We start from the raw sequence: 19,223 nt of genomic DNA on the forward strand, positions 1-19,223 counted from the left end.
CCTACTAACAAATGGAAAACTAATACATCATACAGGTTGCACATACTCACAGCTGATGCTGGATTATCCAGCTCCATTCGAGAGATAAATTGGAAAACATCGACTGATTTAGTTGTTACATGTCACTCGTACATCTGCATCCGCTTCCTGATGCCAATGGTTTTTTTTGTTTGTCAAATGAGGAAAGTTCCTCCTCCTGCGACGTTATTGCACCGAAGGAAACAACCTCCCGTCCAACAAGTACGCTACCAAGAATTTCTTCAAACGGAACACATTCTCGGCCCACCGGGCAATTCGACAGGAAATAACAAAAGAAAATTGGATGAAAAATCCATTTTGCTCAATGGAGTACGGTCGTCTGGAAATCAACTTTCCCGGTGGGCGTATGATTTTTCACTATTATATCCTGCCTCATATCCGCACCAACCACTTAATTTTCTTTTGTACTTGGACAATTTTAAAGACGACAAGTAATCAGAAAAATGTACGAGATCCGTTCAATATCCGTTTAAAGTCCATTTGGAGCTGTTTTCATGGCGAAATCAATTTGTTTGATCTCGGTATCATACGTGGCGGAAATTGGATGTCAACGGCAGCTGATTCGATGATATGATTAATTTACCAACAGTGCCTCTAGCTCGCAATTCGAAGGCAGTAGGTGAAAAATTATTATCGTTAAACTTATTAAGGTCACCAGTAATGCTATCAAATTACATTAAATTCTATTAACCTATCCGTGCAATGGAAAAAAATTGACTAAAAGAACACAATAATTTTTCCTCGCAAGTTTTATCATTACTAAAAACCCATAACATACACTGGTTTGACGGTTTCAATGTTGTTTACCGGCCTATACAAATATCTCTCAAGTACAGAAAACACTGGGCTTTGATCATGATCATTAATACTGCACAAACGATGCCTTCATTAAATTTAATTTATGCTTAGCGGAGTTTGGGTTAAATGTGCTATCTAAAATCTGAATGTGAGCCGGATTGACTTTCAATCCAATTTCACACTTGATTTTTATTTATTTTCGAGTCTGAAAAATAAACGCAAAAACAAATATTTTTAAGCGTTTCAAAAATAGTAAGAAATAACATACTTTGTTGTGCTACGGACAATAGTGCCACCCGTAGGGACATCATGGCCACCTGTATAAAATTAAAGAATTCAAATAAATCAACAGATGCGGCATAAAACTATCAACAGATGTGACAAAAAATCATTAATTTTTTCAACTATTTCGACAATTACGCATTGGTGACATATCAGGATGAAAGCTGCTTAAATTTACGCTCCATTTTGTTTCACTGTGAACTCAACTACAAAGTTTACATTTTTGACAGCTTTACTCCAAAGAAAAAAAACCAAATTCTTGTCCCAAAATTTAACTTATTTTGAATTTTGTTTTTTTTTTCCTGTGACAAAATATTGATTTGTTTCGCTGACCCTACGAATCAATTTCAATTTTACTCACTTTTACGGTGTGGCACATACCATTTCGATTTATTGTTTCTACGTGTTTTCACAGCTTATTTTATTTGATGGAAATATTATAGGATTACATTCAATTCACTTTTTACGCTACATAAAATAGTTAAAAAGAAGTGAAAAGTGGAGTATTCTTCATGAAATCTGGTACACTATATCTAAGTAATAGGAATAAAATTATCTGTGGGCTTGTTTCGTCATATTAATCATTTATTGCAAAAACAAGTCCCAGATGACTCACATGCCCCACATTACGCTACATGAAGAGATTGTTAAGTAGTTCAACTCATGCCAGCATCATTTCTAGTTCTCGGCTTAATGATTTCTTACACCACCATACTCGAGATAGTGTATGCACTTGCTTCGAAGTCGCTTGGCAGCTTTCATGCATTAAAAATTTGCTTTTTATTTCTCTCTCGTGCGGCAGCGGGGATTTTTTTCATCTCCGCTATATTCTTCTGCCTTCATCGCTATACCGTACAATTACCGTGATGATGTATTATGTAAGTTGCAGCATAAATCGTAGACCTCGGATGGGTCCGCCGGAGTGCTGCAAGTATTTTATCTTCACACCTGTCCCAAGTGGCAGGACCACCCAGGCAGCGGGGGAGCAGAGCACTGGAACAGAGATTTTTACTCAGCTTTGATGCACATAAATAAATCCATTCCGCCCGGCAAGGCTTCCGGCGGAAACGAGTATGTGCGAGCGCCGGCGGAAACGATAGGCACGACGATGCGAGCAGCAGTGCCCAGTGGGTTGCGCCGTAACGAACTGCAAACTTGTAGCCATTTATGCGTCTCGGGCAGGTAGACGAGCTCTGGCCCACCACGAGCACCACTGCAGCATCCATTTCCTGTGCATCCGGAGACCATGTAATAAAAACGAGTGTGTGTAACGAAATGAATATGAAGTGCCCGATTTTAATGCTTTGCTAAAGTGTTCGCTGGAAAGCAGCATTTTATCGTTCTTTAGACGTTAGCAGAAAAAGACCCATTGAGGAGGTTAGTTAAAAAATTAGTGCCGGAGTAACGTGTTAATGTGTCCAACATAGCGCTGGGGCCTCGTCGGGAATACTTGCACAAGTGAACCATTTTAAGACGGAGTAATTTTTAAGGCGAACGTTTGTTACAATTTTTAAAAGACATAAGGTGCGTTAGCATAAATACATTCAAATAAATTAGCAGTCAAATCTTGAAAGACACATATAATTTCCGAAAACTTTCGGATGAGATAAGCGGATTCGGATTTCAGATGAACGTCATGCTCAGGTTAAACGCCTTGTTTCATTTTTCTGGCACAATAATTATAAGAACGCATTGAACAACAAGTACATAATCATTTTCATTACTTTCTCTTAATGGCAGCAACCAACGGGGCGTACTGACGAATACCCACTGTCAAGGGTTGTGCAATCAAGTCGCAGGAAAGACCGACATAAATCGAGCCTTCACCTCGGCTCGTTTATTCCACCAAGGCCCAAACTCGACGTCAACGTGCGCTCCCAAACGTCGTATGCCGCCGATGTTCACCATGGCGTTCCGGTCGGTACCGCGAAACCGTCGATTCCAAATTATGTCGGGTGCGGAAAGTATTTCTATAAATTTCAATGGAATGTTATGATTGCAGGATTCCTCCCGTGTTTCTCTAAAAAGGTTGAATTCAAACATTTCAACCGCCACCATCCCGCGGAGCGCAAACATCGCCGCCCTTCCGATGGTACGAACATTTTCGGCTGTACGTATTATTATTCTGTCCCGGCAATGCAGTTTCCCGGCCTCGAAACGGCACCCCAAGAGAGTAAGGCCCGGTAACGTACGAGTGCTATCCGCGATTCACCGTCGGTGTGTGTCGCTTCATGTTTCTGGAAAGTCAAATACGAGTACTGGAACACTGCTCGGGAATATATTGTCGACCATGCTACGACATGGTTTTCTTTGTGCGGTTTGGGACCTTTTTCTATCTTATTTGTTTGTCTACTCTTAGCATAGCTATGAGCACGCTGGCGGAAATGAAGCAAACCTTTCGAAGCTGATTCATGTGGGGTAGTATGTTTTGATGCTAGCAGATCATCAGTTTTATGAATAGTAGAAATCGATAAAAAGCAAACATATCATCCTGCAGTTCACATACACTGACATTTTTGCTAGGCTAAACAATCAGCAATAAATTGTGTTACTTTTTTATAGTTTTTACTTCTTGCGGCTACACTTACATACAGAAGAGATCACTTCACTTTCATAGTGTTTTCGATTAAGGACATGTCAATTTAGCTTTACAATTTGCTTTAGAACTGGATTGTTTATCAAACAATGACTGTTTTACTCTATAATATTAATATTTTGGTCGTTCGAATGATTTTTAAATACTTTAATTGATTTAAAATACGGTTGCGTCTACTCTTAACGCTTTGTAATACCCATAATTTTGTAACATTTACTTATTTTTGGTGATATTTTAGAAAGTAAATTTAAATTCAATAAATGGAAAAACAACGCAATAGACTGCATTGTAAGCGTTATTTTTTTACTTTAAGACACTGTACAAATAAATAAATTTATGTTTCAACCATCAAAAATAGGACTAAGAGAATATATCAATTTTGCTCGACTTTTTTCATCACATTGCCCACACGATCACCTCTAGCAAAAGGCTTGTAAATTAACCTGGAACAAACATAATCTTTCCCTAAGCCAAAGGAATAGCATCGGCAACGATTCCCCTATAATACTACGGTTTAATCTCTTAAGCCTTTCAAAATCACTGTACCTTGCATATTGCCGTACTGCATAAAATTAAACTAAAATACTACTCCGGCTGCAGCATTAGCCAAACATGGCCGTTCGTGGCGTCAAACACCCTATACCGGTCCACTCCAGGTCGGTTGAATGTACTTTTACTTTTGCGCACTGCATGCGCGAATCGGGCCCACGTCAGCCAAAAAATGCTCACTTAGTATTCATGACGCAGTAGCCGCAAGGAGGGCAAGGTAGAAACGGTGGACGTGGGTGGAAATCCCGGAGGAGAGCATGACGAAAGGGTGTGTAGGGAGAGTGTGAAGCGAGTTCCGCAAAGGGTTGGGCCCGGGCTACGTCCGAGCAAGCGCCGCAGAGAGGGTGAAATGTAACGGCGAGTACAAATATTACCTCATTATAATATTTGCACACTTATTCCCGCTCATTACCGCTTTTTAAATGGTACGTCCAGTCGGAGCCAGCCGTCGGTGCTTTTACAGTAACCGGAAATGGCACACAAAAAGATCTCAAACACTTCTTCGAGAGGGAAATACGGAAAGGAATAGCAAAAGCCTTCACTCGTTCTGGAACCACTTCGTCTCGTCGAGTCGTCGTCTTCACCGTCGTCGTCGATACTCGTGCGAGTGAACTTCATTTCGTGTAGTTGAATCGATTTTATTACTTGTGTGTACTCCACCTTCACCTTCCGACGGGGATGTGAAAATGCGTACAGTTGTTTTTTCCCCCACTGCCATCGGGAAAACTTCGCCCAGTTTAAACCGACGGACCAGTCGCGTTCGTTTCGTCGTTCGTAAATTAATGTTCCGGAATGAGGCAACCGAATGGTGGAGTGAACACCAGTCTTGTTTTCCCACGATGGAGCGCTTTCGCGCCGTTCTTTTGCACTGCGGCTGGGTAGAGTGCCACACGAGCTGGGGACAGTTTTTTCGAAGCAACGCCGACCGCTATGAATAATAAACGCCATAATATTTTCGCAAAAACAAATTTACAATTCACAACGTCGCTCGGTGTACTTGTTCCCAACGAGCGCCCAAACCGTAATAACGAGCACAAGCACACACACATACCAATGGGCTGCTAGGAAAATTACGTTAACGTAAAAATAAAACAGAAAAACAACAAATAATAATAACAAAATCTGCCCATTACAATTTTTCCGAACGGCCGATATGTTTATTTTGCCACCAGAGTGTGTATTTTTTAACCAGTAAGCATACCCAATTTTCATCCCGATCGAATCTTGTTGAATGGCCAACGAAAATTCGTAACGTATCGCCATTGTGGAAGATGAATAACGAATCCCGAACCAATGAAGCCACGGGCTTAAAATGGCTCCCAGCACAAATAAACGGATTCCGCTTCACAATGCGCTCGGTGGACGCTTTCCTTTCGATAAAGTTCTTCCACATTCCGCGAGACTCGCCTCGGACGCCGCGCCGATCGATGGCCGGGGGCCATTGGTTTGTTGGATTTCCTTCTTCGACCGGAATTAAACCGTAGGCGAATCATAAATCTCTCCCGGCGCTCTATTTTCTACCGCCGGCGGTTCGGTCACACTTGCCACTGCTCGGCGGCGGCGGCGGTGGCGGGCGGAATTCTTGCCGAGGTTTGTCTAGGAGGAACCTTTCTGAGGCGGTGCTGGAATCATAGCGAATCTTTTGTTCGGGAAAGGAAGGAGGGAGAACAAAGAAAGGCATGAGAAATGGTGGCCGGAGTAAATCTGGCGAATAGGTTGAATGGCTGCACAAGAAGATCCTTTCAAATCATTCGAAACGTCACCTCCGTGTAGCGTCCTTCTTCTCCACAAGTCAGATGATTTTCCGAGTGTTCGAAAATCTTAAGAAGCTTGCTCGATGCGCATACCGAGGGTGTGCCGTTGGGAATTTTCCTTTTCCCACTGGGCCTGCGATTTCAGGGCGAGCGGAAAAGGGAAACATCCCATGTTTTATTTCATTGTCCTCCAGCACCGTGTGTCATCGTTAGTGTTGCTTTGTTTCGGATTGTGTTCATTTCGCCGGATTTAAAATTCCGACGGACCGGTTTACCCTTCCACGGTTGGTTAGTAGCCCGCTCCAGCATGTGATCTCCTTTCTTCTGCCTCTACTGCTCTGCAAAGCAGTTTCGAGTTCGCCGGCACAGTTGCGGGCGTATTGTTGCCGTGTTCTCCGCCGGGATTCTACTTTGTCTCACCGGCGAGAGAGCACCAGCGGGAAAAACAATTCAAGCGGCAAGCTTTTGTCATTTAAAGGGTCCCTCGACGTGGGAAGCGCAGAAGCCTGTCTTGATCCTTTTCCCAGCTCTAGCACGAATACCGTGCCCTGAGCCTCCCTCGAGGAGCCGTGGGACGTTTCTCTAATCGCTTCTGCTTCTGCTGCTCATTGACAGTTCCAATGAGCTTTCGTAATCCCGGCGACCTTCCTTCACCAACCGTTCGCCCCTTCATGGCGCTTCTCTAGGATTGAGCTATCAATTGGAAAACGTTTTCAATCGTTTCGGTCCCACGAACTGGCAAGCCGTCGTCTTCTCCGGCCTCCGACGATCGCTTGCGCTTGCCGATTGGTTAATCGATCGTCCCAATGTCGCCACGTCCGCCTACGGAGCACTGCCGGCATCAAGATGATAATCAGTGGAAATAGAACGAAACACCAACGAGAGGAACAGCATCAATGTAAACGTTTCCAACTCAACGAGCATCCCCTTCTCTTGCATGGAGCGCACACATTCATACCAAAAGAGCGGGCATATCGTGAAGGCTGGAATCTTCCCGGTGGCTCGGGATTGCACAAGATAAATTGTCTCCTGCATGCCAGCAAGCCGAATAGGGGCGGGACCGTGTTTCGGTTGATATTTCCCTGCTGATTGAGGGCATCAAAAAATGTGAGCAAACGAAGATTAAGTTCAACCGTTTGGCAGAGTGAAGTTCGAGCGAGTGGAATGTGAATGTCACTTGTTCGTTTTTGTTCAATTTCCCCATGCGCGTTGTTGAAGCAATTGATTGCGATTTAAATTAGGCGCAAGATTCACCGTCTTGCCGGCAGCCGTCCCGCGCCCCTGGTATCGTTTTGCCCTTCCAATGATTAATATTCATCGCTCACCCACAGCAGACGTGTATCCATTTAATGAGGAGTCTTTTCACTCATTCATTCATTATGCGTGCGTCAACGTTTCTCGACGTTTCCGCCCGCCGCATGACCTAAGACATGCGAGCAAATGCTTAGATTGATAAGACACCCACGCGTGATTCCCTTGGGCGTGAGTGTCGAATGCAAACGAACTTCCCGTGGTGCTCCCCTCGGGGACATTTGTCGACCGATCGGATGGACAAAAAGGTAAGGGACTGTCAATGAGGAAAAGGACATTGGCACAGTAGCTGAATGTCCCTTTTTACAAGGCCGATGATATTAATCTTCATTATTCCGTCGACGTTGCCGTCGATGGTGCCGACCGGTTAACGGAGCCTACTCACGACAAAACCGACGCTCGCTCGTGGGCAATTTCGATTAATTTATGTTAAAATATGCACGCCAAATTGCTTACTTGAGTTTCCCGTTCCCGTTGACGCAGTTTATTGTGAGACAGTTTTAAACCCGCCAGCGAAGCCAACCACGGCCAACGCAGCAGCGATGATTTATGAATGGGGCTACGGGAATCGTCGTTGGTTTCGGTGCGAGTGATGAAACAAACGCTAATGAAGATCCACTCTTGCGTCCCTCGAAAAAAAAACCCACAAACAGACGGTCAATCAGCGGGGCAAAGGGTTCTCGGAGGGTTGATCACAGTTTTCTGATGGATGGAGTAGATTTATCTTTTGCTTTTTTCGTTTCATTTTACTCAGCTTTGAGACCCTTTATTGTTTACGGTGAAGATTAAACATTCCTTAGGTATTGCAAAATTTGCCTCAGGGTTGAAGGTAAGCTAAGATTGAACGTTCTTAGACATCATCAACCACAAAATGGTAACTGAGTACAACCTTTTCGTTTCGAAATATGAAAAACAAACCTCACTTAAGCAACTCATGGTCGATAAAAGATGTTGTGCCTATGTTATCACCTACCGCAGCAACATCCTGTATTAGCATTTTTATTCCTTAAACCCATACTACTGATCCTTTAACACTTTTCTTCATGCAACAATTTCACCCACTTGAATCCACAAGCATTTCGTGTGAGCGGGAAATTCATCGAATTCTCAGCGTCTCGAAAAGCCGTTCAAATCCAATTTCAACCAAAAACAAGAAACATACCCACGCCGTTGGCCGATGAAGTTCGTAGGTGTAAAAATTTCATCTCATTTTCGGACGGCAAAAAACGAAACGTAAATCCGTCCATGGATCAAGGGCAACCGGTTGGTGTATCGACGAGTGGGTTTTATTTTCGACGAAAAGTTTTCGTGCGAATGCCTTTGAACGGTTGGCACAGTACATGGAAAACAAAGTGGATGAAAAAACTGAAAGGAAAGCCAGTATGATGGTGCAAATTTAATTCTGTTATTGGATTGGTAGCGTGCGTTTTACAAAATTTCAATCCACTTACGGTAGTTAGATTAACCGTCTAGTATTCGGATCAGGTAAACTATTACTTAATCGTATAGTATTTAGAGAAAACCCATAGAAGTGTTACTATTTGCCAACTATTTTGTTTATAAGCATGATTTTATTTGACATTTGCAAGTCTATTTGACTAATGTGGCTCTTTCAATAATTGTCCACCTAGTAATCAGTTTCTTTTTCAAAAGTACTAGGCGTCTCCATCAAACCAGTTTGTGATTTATTGAAATCAACTGCTGTAAAATAATTGGTTTTGAAGGTAAGCATTAGATTGCTTTTCAATCGCCCAGTTTTAAGAATTTTGCAAAAAATCGGATATGTTCGCCTAAGTTTTACAAAAGAGAATTATCTAGTGAGCGTCAAAACATTTGTAATATGAACAAATAATCGGGCTTGATGGAGACGCCCAGTACTTTTGAAAAGACGACGGTTAGTGTTATTAGCAACATTTTTAAAACTGCTGATGCAAATGAAGGAAAATATTGTTACGTTCATTTTTTCCTTAATTTACGATCATTTTTTAAGAAACCTAGTTGCTCACTTACCGTGACCCTAGAGATTCATAAGCATTATTCTTGTTCCACTCTGAACTCATGCACCCTATTATTGTTAAACTGAGCCATACCAGGGTTGAGAGAAATTGCCCCCTTTTCCGACCACATTCATGCTGAAAATGCTCAGGGCAACATGGCCCATAAAAGAGGGCCACTAACAAAGAAAAGAACATTCCCTTCACAAGAGAACTACACGAGCCGACAGAATGAATCCAGTTGTGAAACGCTGGTGCAACGAAGGTAACCAGGGTATGTGTGCTGAAAAAGAACTCGGCTGAAGGGGATGGACCAACAGAATCTAAGGCTGAGATGAACGTACGAAGCATAGAGACGTTGATAACATGCACCCTCTGCTACCAACCCAGACACCTAGAATGTTATGTTTCCTCCTATACGCCTGTTACACGGCATTGTCGTTATTGTTTTGGCGCCGTTATATCTCCAAGATCCCGGTGCGACGTCTCCCCGTTGCGTGGATCTGTTTTCATTTTCCATATTTCCTGCCCTACACGCAGATCATCCCGGGCTGCAGATAAGCGGATTTGAAAAGTTGCGTGGCCTTGCTACGAAATTCTTTCCACCCCTTTATTTCCAAAGCCAGTCCAACATTTCTGTAGCCCAACCTGTGAGCTAAACATTCCAACTGTGAATGAAAACATGAAATGACATAAAACTGCATTCTGCCTTTGCTAATGAGCAAATGCTGTAACCGGTGCAACTTTCGGAGCTCCGAATTGTTGTTTTAATTTAAACTAAGAAATGAAAGAAATGGAAAAGTTGAACTAGCAAATTTTGGTAACGACCTCTTTCTTTTTTGCGTTAATTACCGTTACGATGCTAGAGGTTTCAATGTAAATTTCTTGCGCAACTAAGTTGATTCCCTTTTGCACAGCTCGCAAAAGTGGTCAGCAGTTTTCCACCCCAACATTCGGGATGAATGGTGACGGTACAAAAACCAGCCAGAGACACCTTCCCCAACTCGTCTATACATTCCACTGCCATTTTCATGCGAAAGCTAATGGATGAAGTTTCACCGGGAAAGTGCTGACCGCCAGGCGAAGCCACTTCATACTCGCAGTTAATAATTTGCCGTTTCGGGACCCGGGTACGTGTCGGCCACAAACACACGCTCCCGAAAAACCGTTTCTTACGCCTGTGCACGCCTAACCTCTGGAGCATATCGTCTAAATGAACGCTCAAAATGCTGCCATTTAAAACCCTCCGGTACTCCCATGACATTTTAAAAACGCCTCTGTTGATGCTCGTTGTAAGTAATTTCTGAATCGCCGGTAATCAGTGTACTTATTCGTAATTACGGCCCCTTTGTGGAGGCGCACAAACCGGTTTTAAATGTCCGCCCATTCGGTGCTGGGAAGCAAACAACAGACGGGGACTTGTTAGGAACGGGCAACGGAGTAAGTGTCTTCGACCCAGTTTTCCATGTGTTTATTGTGAACGGTAAGAGCGCTAGTAAAGCGATTGTTACAAACTGTTACCAGTGTAATGGCCTCTGGTGGCAGGCAAAGTACACGTCATTATTATCGCAGTTAAGAAACATACTTCATCTGTCGGTACATGCTTACAATAATCGTTACACGAGATGTGTTGCAATTTACGTTTTGCTATAGTTATTTAACCCAGAATACCACGAGATTTTAGAATAGCGTTTTCAACGTTATGAAACACAAACGGGCAATTTTAAGCAAAACAAATGTATAGTGAGGTGCACAGGCATACAATGTTTTAATAGCCTTGGAGTGTTGTACCTTAAGAGTATAATTAGGGTATAAACGAGTACAAACCAGAGTATACACGTGAAATGTGAAATAATGAATTTATGCAATAAATTTTACAAAACCCTTCATCGTCTCTCTTTTCTTCGACGTTATACTCCTTAGCTTCATATCCGATGCGTTTCTGTGGTTCAATTGTACAGCCCTCGGAAACAGTTTTAAACAATAAGTAAAACAATAAACAAAATAAACAAATAAACAAATAAACAAAACTATTTCTCATGTTTACGTTGCAAAATTAAGAATTCCGATAACAACTGATTAGTTTTGTGTGTTAGGTGTCCGAAAAAAACCAGCGAAAAGTTAGCGTAACAATATTGGCCTAAGAAACCATTCGGTTGACCATCGTCCTTTTTTCTCGCGAAATATTTTGAATCAATAAAGTTAAGATCGATGTATGTCAGAGCAAAGCCAGGCATTTGTTTTTGTTTTTATCCCTTATCTACATCTCTAAAAAACAAAACAAACCGGGTTTCAATCTGATTCTTGAAATTTATTGAAGTTCAATAATACCCTACTGGCTTAGTAACGAAGATTAACGATGCCTTGAAGGAATTAATAGTGTTTAAGTTATGTTTAACGAATCTTTTTGAAGTTTAAAGATACACATGACTGATTAAAGTTTGAGTTATCTATATAAATACCCTGGGTGCTGGTCTTTCCGCACTTTCACAGGCTACAAAAACTCCTTTACACTTGCTCCAGCGTGAAATAAAATAAAGTTTCGACTTCATGTTTCATAATTTCTAAGAACAATAACCTTTCCAGTGCTGCCAGATGTATCTTAAAATTGTTACGCAAACATGAGAAATAATTTTCTTCAATGTGCTGCACATGTTTGTTACGCACCCTGTACATCAGCTGTTATTCTGAACAAACTGAGTTTTTCCTTTCGAAGTAAAAAATATTACTGTGGCTTTCTTTCTTTTGGGAAATGCTTAGTTATTAAGATTAGAGTTTGGAATCAAAGCATTACAATGTAATGAATTTATAAAAAGGTTTTTTTAAATGCGAATTGTTCGCAAAAACAAAACAACAAAGACAAAGTCTAGTACCACATTGAAGCGAAATTGTTGGTTTTTAGTGGAACAAAACATTAAAATATTGAACGAAAACCGATTGAACCGATCCCGACTCTCCGTAATTAACCTTCGGTGGTGTTTGGCGCAAACTATGATACGTGTTTCGCAACGACTCCTTTCGGTCACCATCAATTGATGCTAGAGCAAGGAAACGTCCATCGCCGAGGACTGCAGCTAGGTAGCGGAGTACTGGATATGACTGTTGTCGCTCGAATCGTCATCGTAGCCGCTCGTCTGTTCTTCCGATATTTTGAACTGAATCAAAACAATCAGATACGTCGTGATGGAGGAGGCAATCTGTGGAGAGGTGAGCAAAAGGGACAACATTAATGGCGGCATCCAGAATGCTGGTAGCTGCTGTAAAGGACGACACGCACCCCGGTCAGCACCGACAGGTCGATGGGAAACAGGCCGTACGCGTTGAACTCCAGTGGGTTGGACATCATGAAGGAAATCAAATCGTCCGCCTGGCCGGCCGAAAAAATGGCCGGAAGCGGTTGCGCCATCGTCATCGTCGTCGACACCGGAAACGGTAGATCAGAGTGCGGGACTTTTAATATCCGCGATTTTTAATTACGGCACGTGGAGGGGGCCGCCTCCCATTACCTACCTTGCTGCGGAAGTCGTCATCGGTGGACTTGGACTTCATGAAGAACAGGAAATTGACCACCTTTTTCCACTTCAGCCGGACGTGCTCGCCGCTGGTGAACAGGGCCCAGAACTCGATGCCGTGCAGGAACAGCAGGCTACACGAGGCCAGTGCGTAGATCTCGGAGCGGGGCGCCGTGAAGCCGGACTTGATGTGGTTCAGCATGTAGTACAGCTGCACCGTGACGCACGTGAACGCGGACAGCAGCGAGAAGATGGCTTGCTTGCCGAAGCAGTGGTTTATTTTCACCGCCAGCTCCTGCAGCAGCTCCACCACCTCGCGGATGTGCTGGATCGAGTCGAGCGGGGTGATGGCGCGGATTTTGATGTTCGCCAGCGTGGTCAGCCGGTTCAGCTTGCCCTCGTGGATGCTGCCGTGGTGCGGTCCGCCCATGGTCATGTTGAGCGCTTTGTACTGCGCGTGCCCGTGCGGTTGCGGCTGGAGGGTCAGATTTTCCACACCGACCGGAAAATTGCTGCCGGTACAACGCGCCGAACGAGAGGCAGAACAAAAGAGCAAAAGAAAAATTAACCCCATGTAGAACAGAGCACTGGCATTTTTGCGTGCACACTGACACGTGAGCGAATCGGTTTAGCTTCCTATTGGGATTTTTTTTCGATCTAAACTCAAACACATCACGGGCTCAAACACATCACGGGTTCGCACAGAAATGGGTTTCCTGCCACCGGAAACACTCGAGTGATACAACACACGATACAATTTCCCTGCCCATGCATATGATGGTAAACTTTTTTTCCAGTGGAAAAAAATGACTTTTAGAGAGATGATGATTTTATTTTGCGCTTCCCGTTCATTACTTCATGCCACGCAGCAGCAACATCGCTCGATCCGACAGGTACAGGATGCAGCCGGCGAACTGGAAACTGAACAGCAGCAATCCGAACTGATTCGTCAAGCGGGATAAGGAAAAACAGGAACAAAGAAAACGAACATTATTACACCACTCCCACGGTGAAGCATACTGACATATTTATCGATTAATGAAGGGGAAAAACATTACAAATAGAAACTAATGAAAATCACGACAATTTTAAAACTTTCGCGTACTGAACAAAACCCATACGGACATAATTAAACTGGAAAAGGTTCCTCCAATACCCGTTATGCCTTCCCAGGCTCATTAGCCACTGGATATATTTGTATCTATCTAGATCAGTTGTGGAAGTTGTACCTATGGCACTAAACGATAGCCACTTTTAATAGCCCAATTACGATACCGTTACTTGATCCACACAAACCAAAACAAAAAAGAGAGAACACCAAAGCTGACTGAAAGTGCTGAATGAATCCTCGGATGGCAAAAAAGGATTATTGCCCAACTTTCACCGGTGGAGATTGAATAAACGCTAGACCGTTTTGCTCGTTAGGCTCACCGTCGTTGCACTAACGAACTGTACGATGGATAGGATTATTGCAATGCACATCGCCCAATCTGTACAGAGGGATTTATGTTGCAGTCCAAAGGATCTAAAAACACATTTCATTTACATTTAGAATTGAAACGAGGTGGCTTAATGATCGATTAAATGAGTCCCGTTGTTTTTGTTTAAACGTGTTCACGTGGCTTTCCACACTAAACTCTAACCACTGAGGTGACGTGCACTAAAAATAATAAAACGTAATACCCTCAACGAAGTGGTGCTTTTGTTTGCGAAACATGTCCCAGTCGAAACCATGGCTGCACTGGGAACTTTTATTTTCGAATACCTTTATAGCCACCGGTGTCGGAAAACGCCTAGTAACAACCAAATGAACAGTTTGACGGGACGTCGTCCCATGGTTACGAGGTGGGTCTCATTGCCATGCTTACCTTCGGCATACAGAAGGCGATCCAATAAAGCAGCGTCCATATTCGGTTCCAATTAACTCCGATCAAATACGTTAGCGCTCCGATGGTGCTGCCACAGGTCATGGTGACTGTGGCAGCATGGGTTCGTTGGACGGGAGTAGGTTTCGTCAGTTTCCAGGGACCAGCATTTTCCAGCGTGGGTAGCATTCATGTTATGATGGAATGAAAAACAAACAAGCAAAAATCGTAGGACCATTAGCAACAACATTTATTTACAGCAGCAGATAATTTTTCCACGAGTAGGCGGGAGTTTGTGGGAAGAAAGTGCGTTTGTTTGGAGACGCTGCTGTACGATAAGTCCGGAAGGAGACATCCATCTCTGTTGGGTTTCATTTTAACACACAGCTTGTAAATGTCACTTACCGATGCAGGCCAGAATGGAAACACGTCGCATTTTGACGTTGGGCATGGTGAACGATATGCCGAACAGTGATCGAAGCTTGTCGTCACACATGGCGAAGGTGGTCAGGACCTCGTTTGTCTGCGACCGGTGACGGATAGCGAACACGAGTGAGAAAATGTACGCAAAGGAGTTGGGAATAAACTGGGAGAAAAGGTATATTAAAATCGTTTACTTTGCAGAACTAGGTGGGATAGGCTGGAATACGATTCCCTCTTAAGTTGAGGTTGGCTTTATAAACAATTCCGTGCATTAAAACAGATCTTTTGAAGTGGAATGTCGATGATTATGTGATGCCTTGAACATAAAATTGAGAATTTGACGAAGAACAAAAATGCAGAGTGAACATAAAAAAAGAGTGAACTATTAGCAAGAGTTGGTGTAATGGTGTTTCTTAAATCGAAGCTCTATTTGTGTTGGTTTACGAATGAACAAAAACAAAAAAAGAATGAAAGGCAGTAGGTTCGCTCATAAAATGAAGAAGAAAAGGTTAGAGTCGATTTGATTTTGATGTTTATGTGTCTGATGTTTGATTCGAGGGGAGATGAAAAGAGCTGAACCTCGGTTCGAATTAGACCAGCAGCGATTCGAGGCTTGATATTGTTCAATAAAATTCTCGTTTATCACCGATTAAACGAGATTTTGTCCCTTCACCCGACCGTCTCCTAGCCCGCGGAGTGCCTAGAACGTGAACTTTCCGTCAATCGCTCGCTCGAACGTTATAGCCTCCGCGGGTCACAGGGCTTAGTGGCCGGAAGCTCGGCACCCAACCTCACCTGGATCCAATTAGCGGCGTTGGAGATGTCGGACGTGTTGCCGCTCTGCCAGAAGATGCTGACCAGGCAGGTCGAGTAGAGCACCAGCACGGCGTAGGTCGGGAGCAGCTGCTTCACGTAGGAGGCGCGCGTGTTGACCGGCGCGGTCGCATCGAGCGGAAACGGGCACAGGCCGAACAGTTTGGAAAAATAGTAAAACGATTTTATCGGTTGCATCACGACGAACCGGGGGTGTCTTTGCTCGCTGCTGAACGGTGCACAAGTGGTGACCTGCACGTCCACCTGGCACTCGGCTTGCTCGGTTGCTTTCTGGTCCAAAAGCCGACTCGTAAATCTCGACGCTCGTCCCCGCACTGTTGACCGAGACCGTGAAATTAATGTTTCATGCGACCAAAGCTGGCGGCCAATTTTCCGACCCGTCCGAGCCGGGGTACGCGTTGCGACATCCGCGGCGTCGGTGGGTCGTTAGACGAAGCGAAGCCATCGTTGCTTCATCGTTTCCTCATCGAAACCGTGGGCCATCGCGGATGGAGGTGCAGGTTAGTTTCCGATGTGCGCACAAACAAAAGCTCGTGCCCGCTCATCCTAAGCTCATCAATTGCTTGCACCCTTATGGTGGAACGCAGGTTCGGCGTGGGTCTCGGGTAACTGTGTTCCCCAAGGGGGCGGTGGTGAACGGCTTTCCCCGGGCAAAGTTACTGACTCGACGCGACGCTGCTCCGCGAACCGTCAGCGACGTTTCAATGCGGGTAAAAGTAGAACACATTAGCCGGATCATGGCCAGGCAGTCCCGGAGGGGCAGGTGGTGAGAAGAGTGGTGAGGATTGTCTTGCGACTTGGACACGAGGACACCGGAACCAAATGCAATTATCTTTCAATTTAGATAATGCGTTTTTCCCGACCCATCCACTCCGTTGCCACATCGTTGAACCTGTCGCCATCGTCAGAGAACGTCGGACGCGCAGACATGTTCCATCATCCAGCCTGGAACGATGCACCGCCCCCGGAAGTGGGTGACGGCTAAGGCGGAAAAGCGTTCTGCACACGCTGCACGTTGCCACTCATGCCGTTCGGAAAAGCGCGTCGATGCAACGGTGCCAGCGGGGAAAACGGAGATCTTATTAGCTGGCACCTACCTTCGGCGCTTGGCTAGGAGCGTTTGCCAGGCCATCCCGGATATGCTGTGCTTAACTAGTAAGTCCATCATCAAACTTACTCTGCGCAGTGCGCAACCAGAGTCGCTTGGAGCCAATTTTTGTCAGTTTATTTTGCCGCAAAGTGAAGGTATGCGAGACTAAACGAGTTTCTTTGAAACTCTAAAAAAAGCAACCGGCCCTTACCGATAATCGGAATGTTAAATTTTGGTTGCAAAGATTTCATAACCACGCCTGAGCGCGAACGAACTATTCGGAGCTGCCCACAACGGAACCGGCATACCAAGGCTGCCAAACTACCCACCCTTTTGCTCGGCATTCCCACCGAAAGTCGGTCCCTTATCAATCGAGTGATTCCCACGCGCAGCTCGGCTCGTCGGTTTCCGACGAAAAAGGAAATGACATTCCCGCCGAAGGAAATGAAACAGAAAGACACACTCCAATCACGGGAAGGCGCATAATTGAGTTTCGGAGTAGCCGGGGCGCCGAAGGCGGCGGAATGAGAACGGAAACCTCCTCGCTCCTGCCCGCCAAATAGATATTAACGATAATCAGCCAAATGAAACAAAGCCCTGGAAATGTTTTTCTGGAATTCCGATTGCCCGCAACAACCCTCTCCCCCTCCCCAGGGCGATCCCCGTCGGGTCGCGGGGGATACCGGAAGATTCTCACGCCGAGACTCCCGGGCTGCCTTAATGCTGTCGTGCTCTGCGCCTGGTCCCCGGTACATCGCAAAGGAAATCGGAAGGATTAATCAACGAACGGGGATAGCTTTATTTATGGTGCGCCCACAGCTCGGCCCGGTGGGAGGAGCTAGATGGGGCGAAGGAAAAACATCGTCGAAAGTTTTCCCATTTGTCGGAACGGTGCGGATGTTCGGTACTCGGTTTCGGTTACGCGAGCACCGAGCTCCATTTTGACGATGGAAAGGTTTCGCTTGTGCTCCGATCGGCAAGCGGTCGAGCCCGGGACAAGCATTCCACTTTTGGGATTTTTCCGCCTCCTTACGGTCGCCTTTTGGCTCGCCAGCAAAAGTTTTCCCCCCTCGCTCCCCAGCCCAATTGCGACCGGTGGCGCAAAACGCTAGCCGGCCCGGCTGGCGTAATACTGCGTACACCATTTAGCTTCATTTCATCGGACTTACTGTAATTGCGATTGGAGGCAATGAAATTAGGAGCGAATCCTTTCAACTCAACCGAATTAGATGACAGCTTCTGTCCGGCCGTTGCTTTCTGCTCCGTTGATGTTGTGCTATTTTAATAGCAGTCGTTTTCTGTTTTTTGGCGTAACCGGGACCGTAACGGTCGGGGATTTGCTTTGCACTCAAACGCTTGCCCGGACTAATTTTTACTACGCACAACAAATGATGGTAGTTTTCGGAGAGCATAACAAGCTAAACGATTGTTCACGAGTTGAAAAGAAAACATTTTCCCAGGTCGATTTTTGCCGTTCGGTTTGGTGTGGGGTTTTGTTTCTAGTTTTTGTTGCTTTCGTCCATCATATAATCCTTTCTCAACGATCAACGCCTTCGAGAGATGGCTGGGGCTAGGTGAACGAAAACTTTCTCCCAGAACCGGCAAGCGACGCAGTAATGAACGACCGTGGAGACGCATTGACCCTTCCGATTACGGTTCGAGCAGTTCGGTTCGGTGCCTTTTTTCGGGACGGTTTGAGAAATGCTCATTGAATCCCATCAATCAAGCGGTACCGATGGGAATGATTTGCTTTCTTGAGCCGTTTCGAACCCACACCACCAACCGCTCCCTCCAACCGCTCTCCTTCTTGCTCCATCCCTTTTCGGTGGTGAGTTTTTGACTCTTTGTCCTCGCCGTCCTACGCCACGTGCACATGTCAGGAGCTCCGAACCGCAAACCGAAAGGCGGCCATTTTCGAGCAGCCACGATTAGAATATTAATGGAAGAAAGTTCTCGCATCCGCACGGGTCTCGGTACGGTTGCGGCTCGCCGAAGCAGAAACATAGGCCAAACGAATTGATCATTTGTGGAAAAGTTGATGGGATAAGAAATTGATTTGCTATCGATAATTTCGGCCGCCCCCTTTCAGGGGAAAGTCAAGCCCCGTGCAGTGAGCCGTGAAGGAAAGCAGAAAAGGTCAGCACGTAACGTTAAACAAATTGTACCGGTTTTGTGG

The 19,223-nt window shown here is 44.9% G+C and overlaps 1 protein-coding gene across 1 annotated transcript; it reads right to left on the reverse strand.

Moving 5' to 3' along the window:
* Nucleotides 1–12,397: 12,397 nt before the first annotated feature.
* LOC131288899 (uncharacterized) lies at nt 12,398–16,134 on the reverse strand. Its single transcript, XM_058318079.1, has 7 exons — nt 15,919–16,134; nt 15,106–15,286; nt 14,704–14,810; nt 13,691–13,776; nt 12,834–13,347; nt 12,601–12,690; nt 12,398–12,520 (listed from the first exon to the last, which is right to left on the reverse strand). Exons 1-7 carry the CDS (start codon nt 16,132–16,134, stop codon nt 12,398–12,400), a joined length of 1,317 nt encoding a protein of 438 aa, XP_058174062.1.
* Between the last annotated feature and the right edge of the window lie 3,089 nt (nt 16,135–19,223).

The sequence above is a fragment of the Anopheles ziemanni genome, chromosome 3 (assembly GCF_943734765.1).
Source record: "Anopheles ziemanni chromosome 3, idAnoZiCoDA_A2_x.2, whole genome shotgun sequence".
In the NCBI taxonomy this organism is placed as follows: domain Eukaryota; kingdom Metazoa; phylum Arthropoda; class Insecta; order Diptera; family Culicidae; genus Anopheles; species Anopheles ziemanni.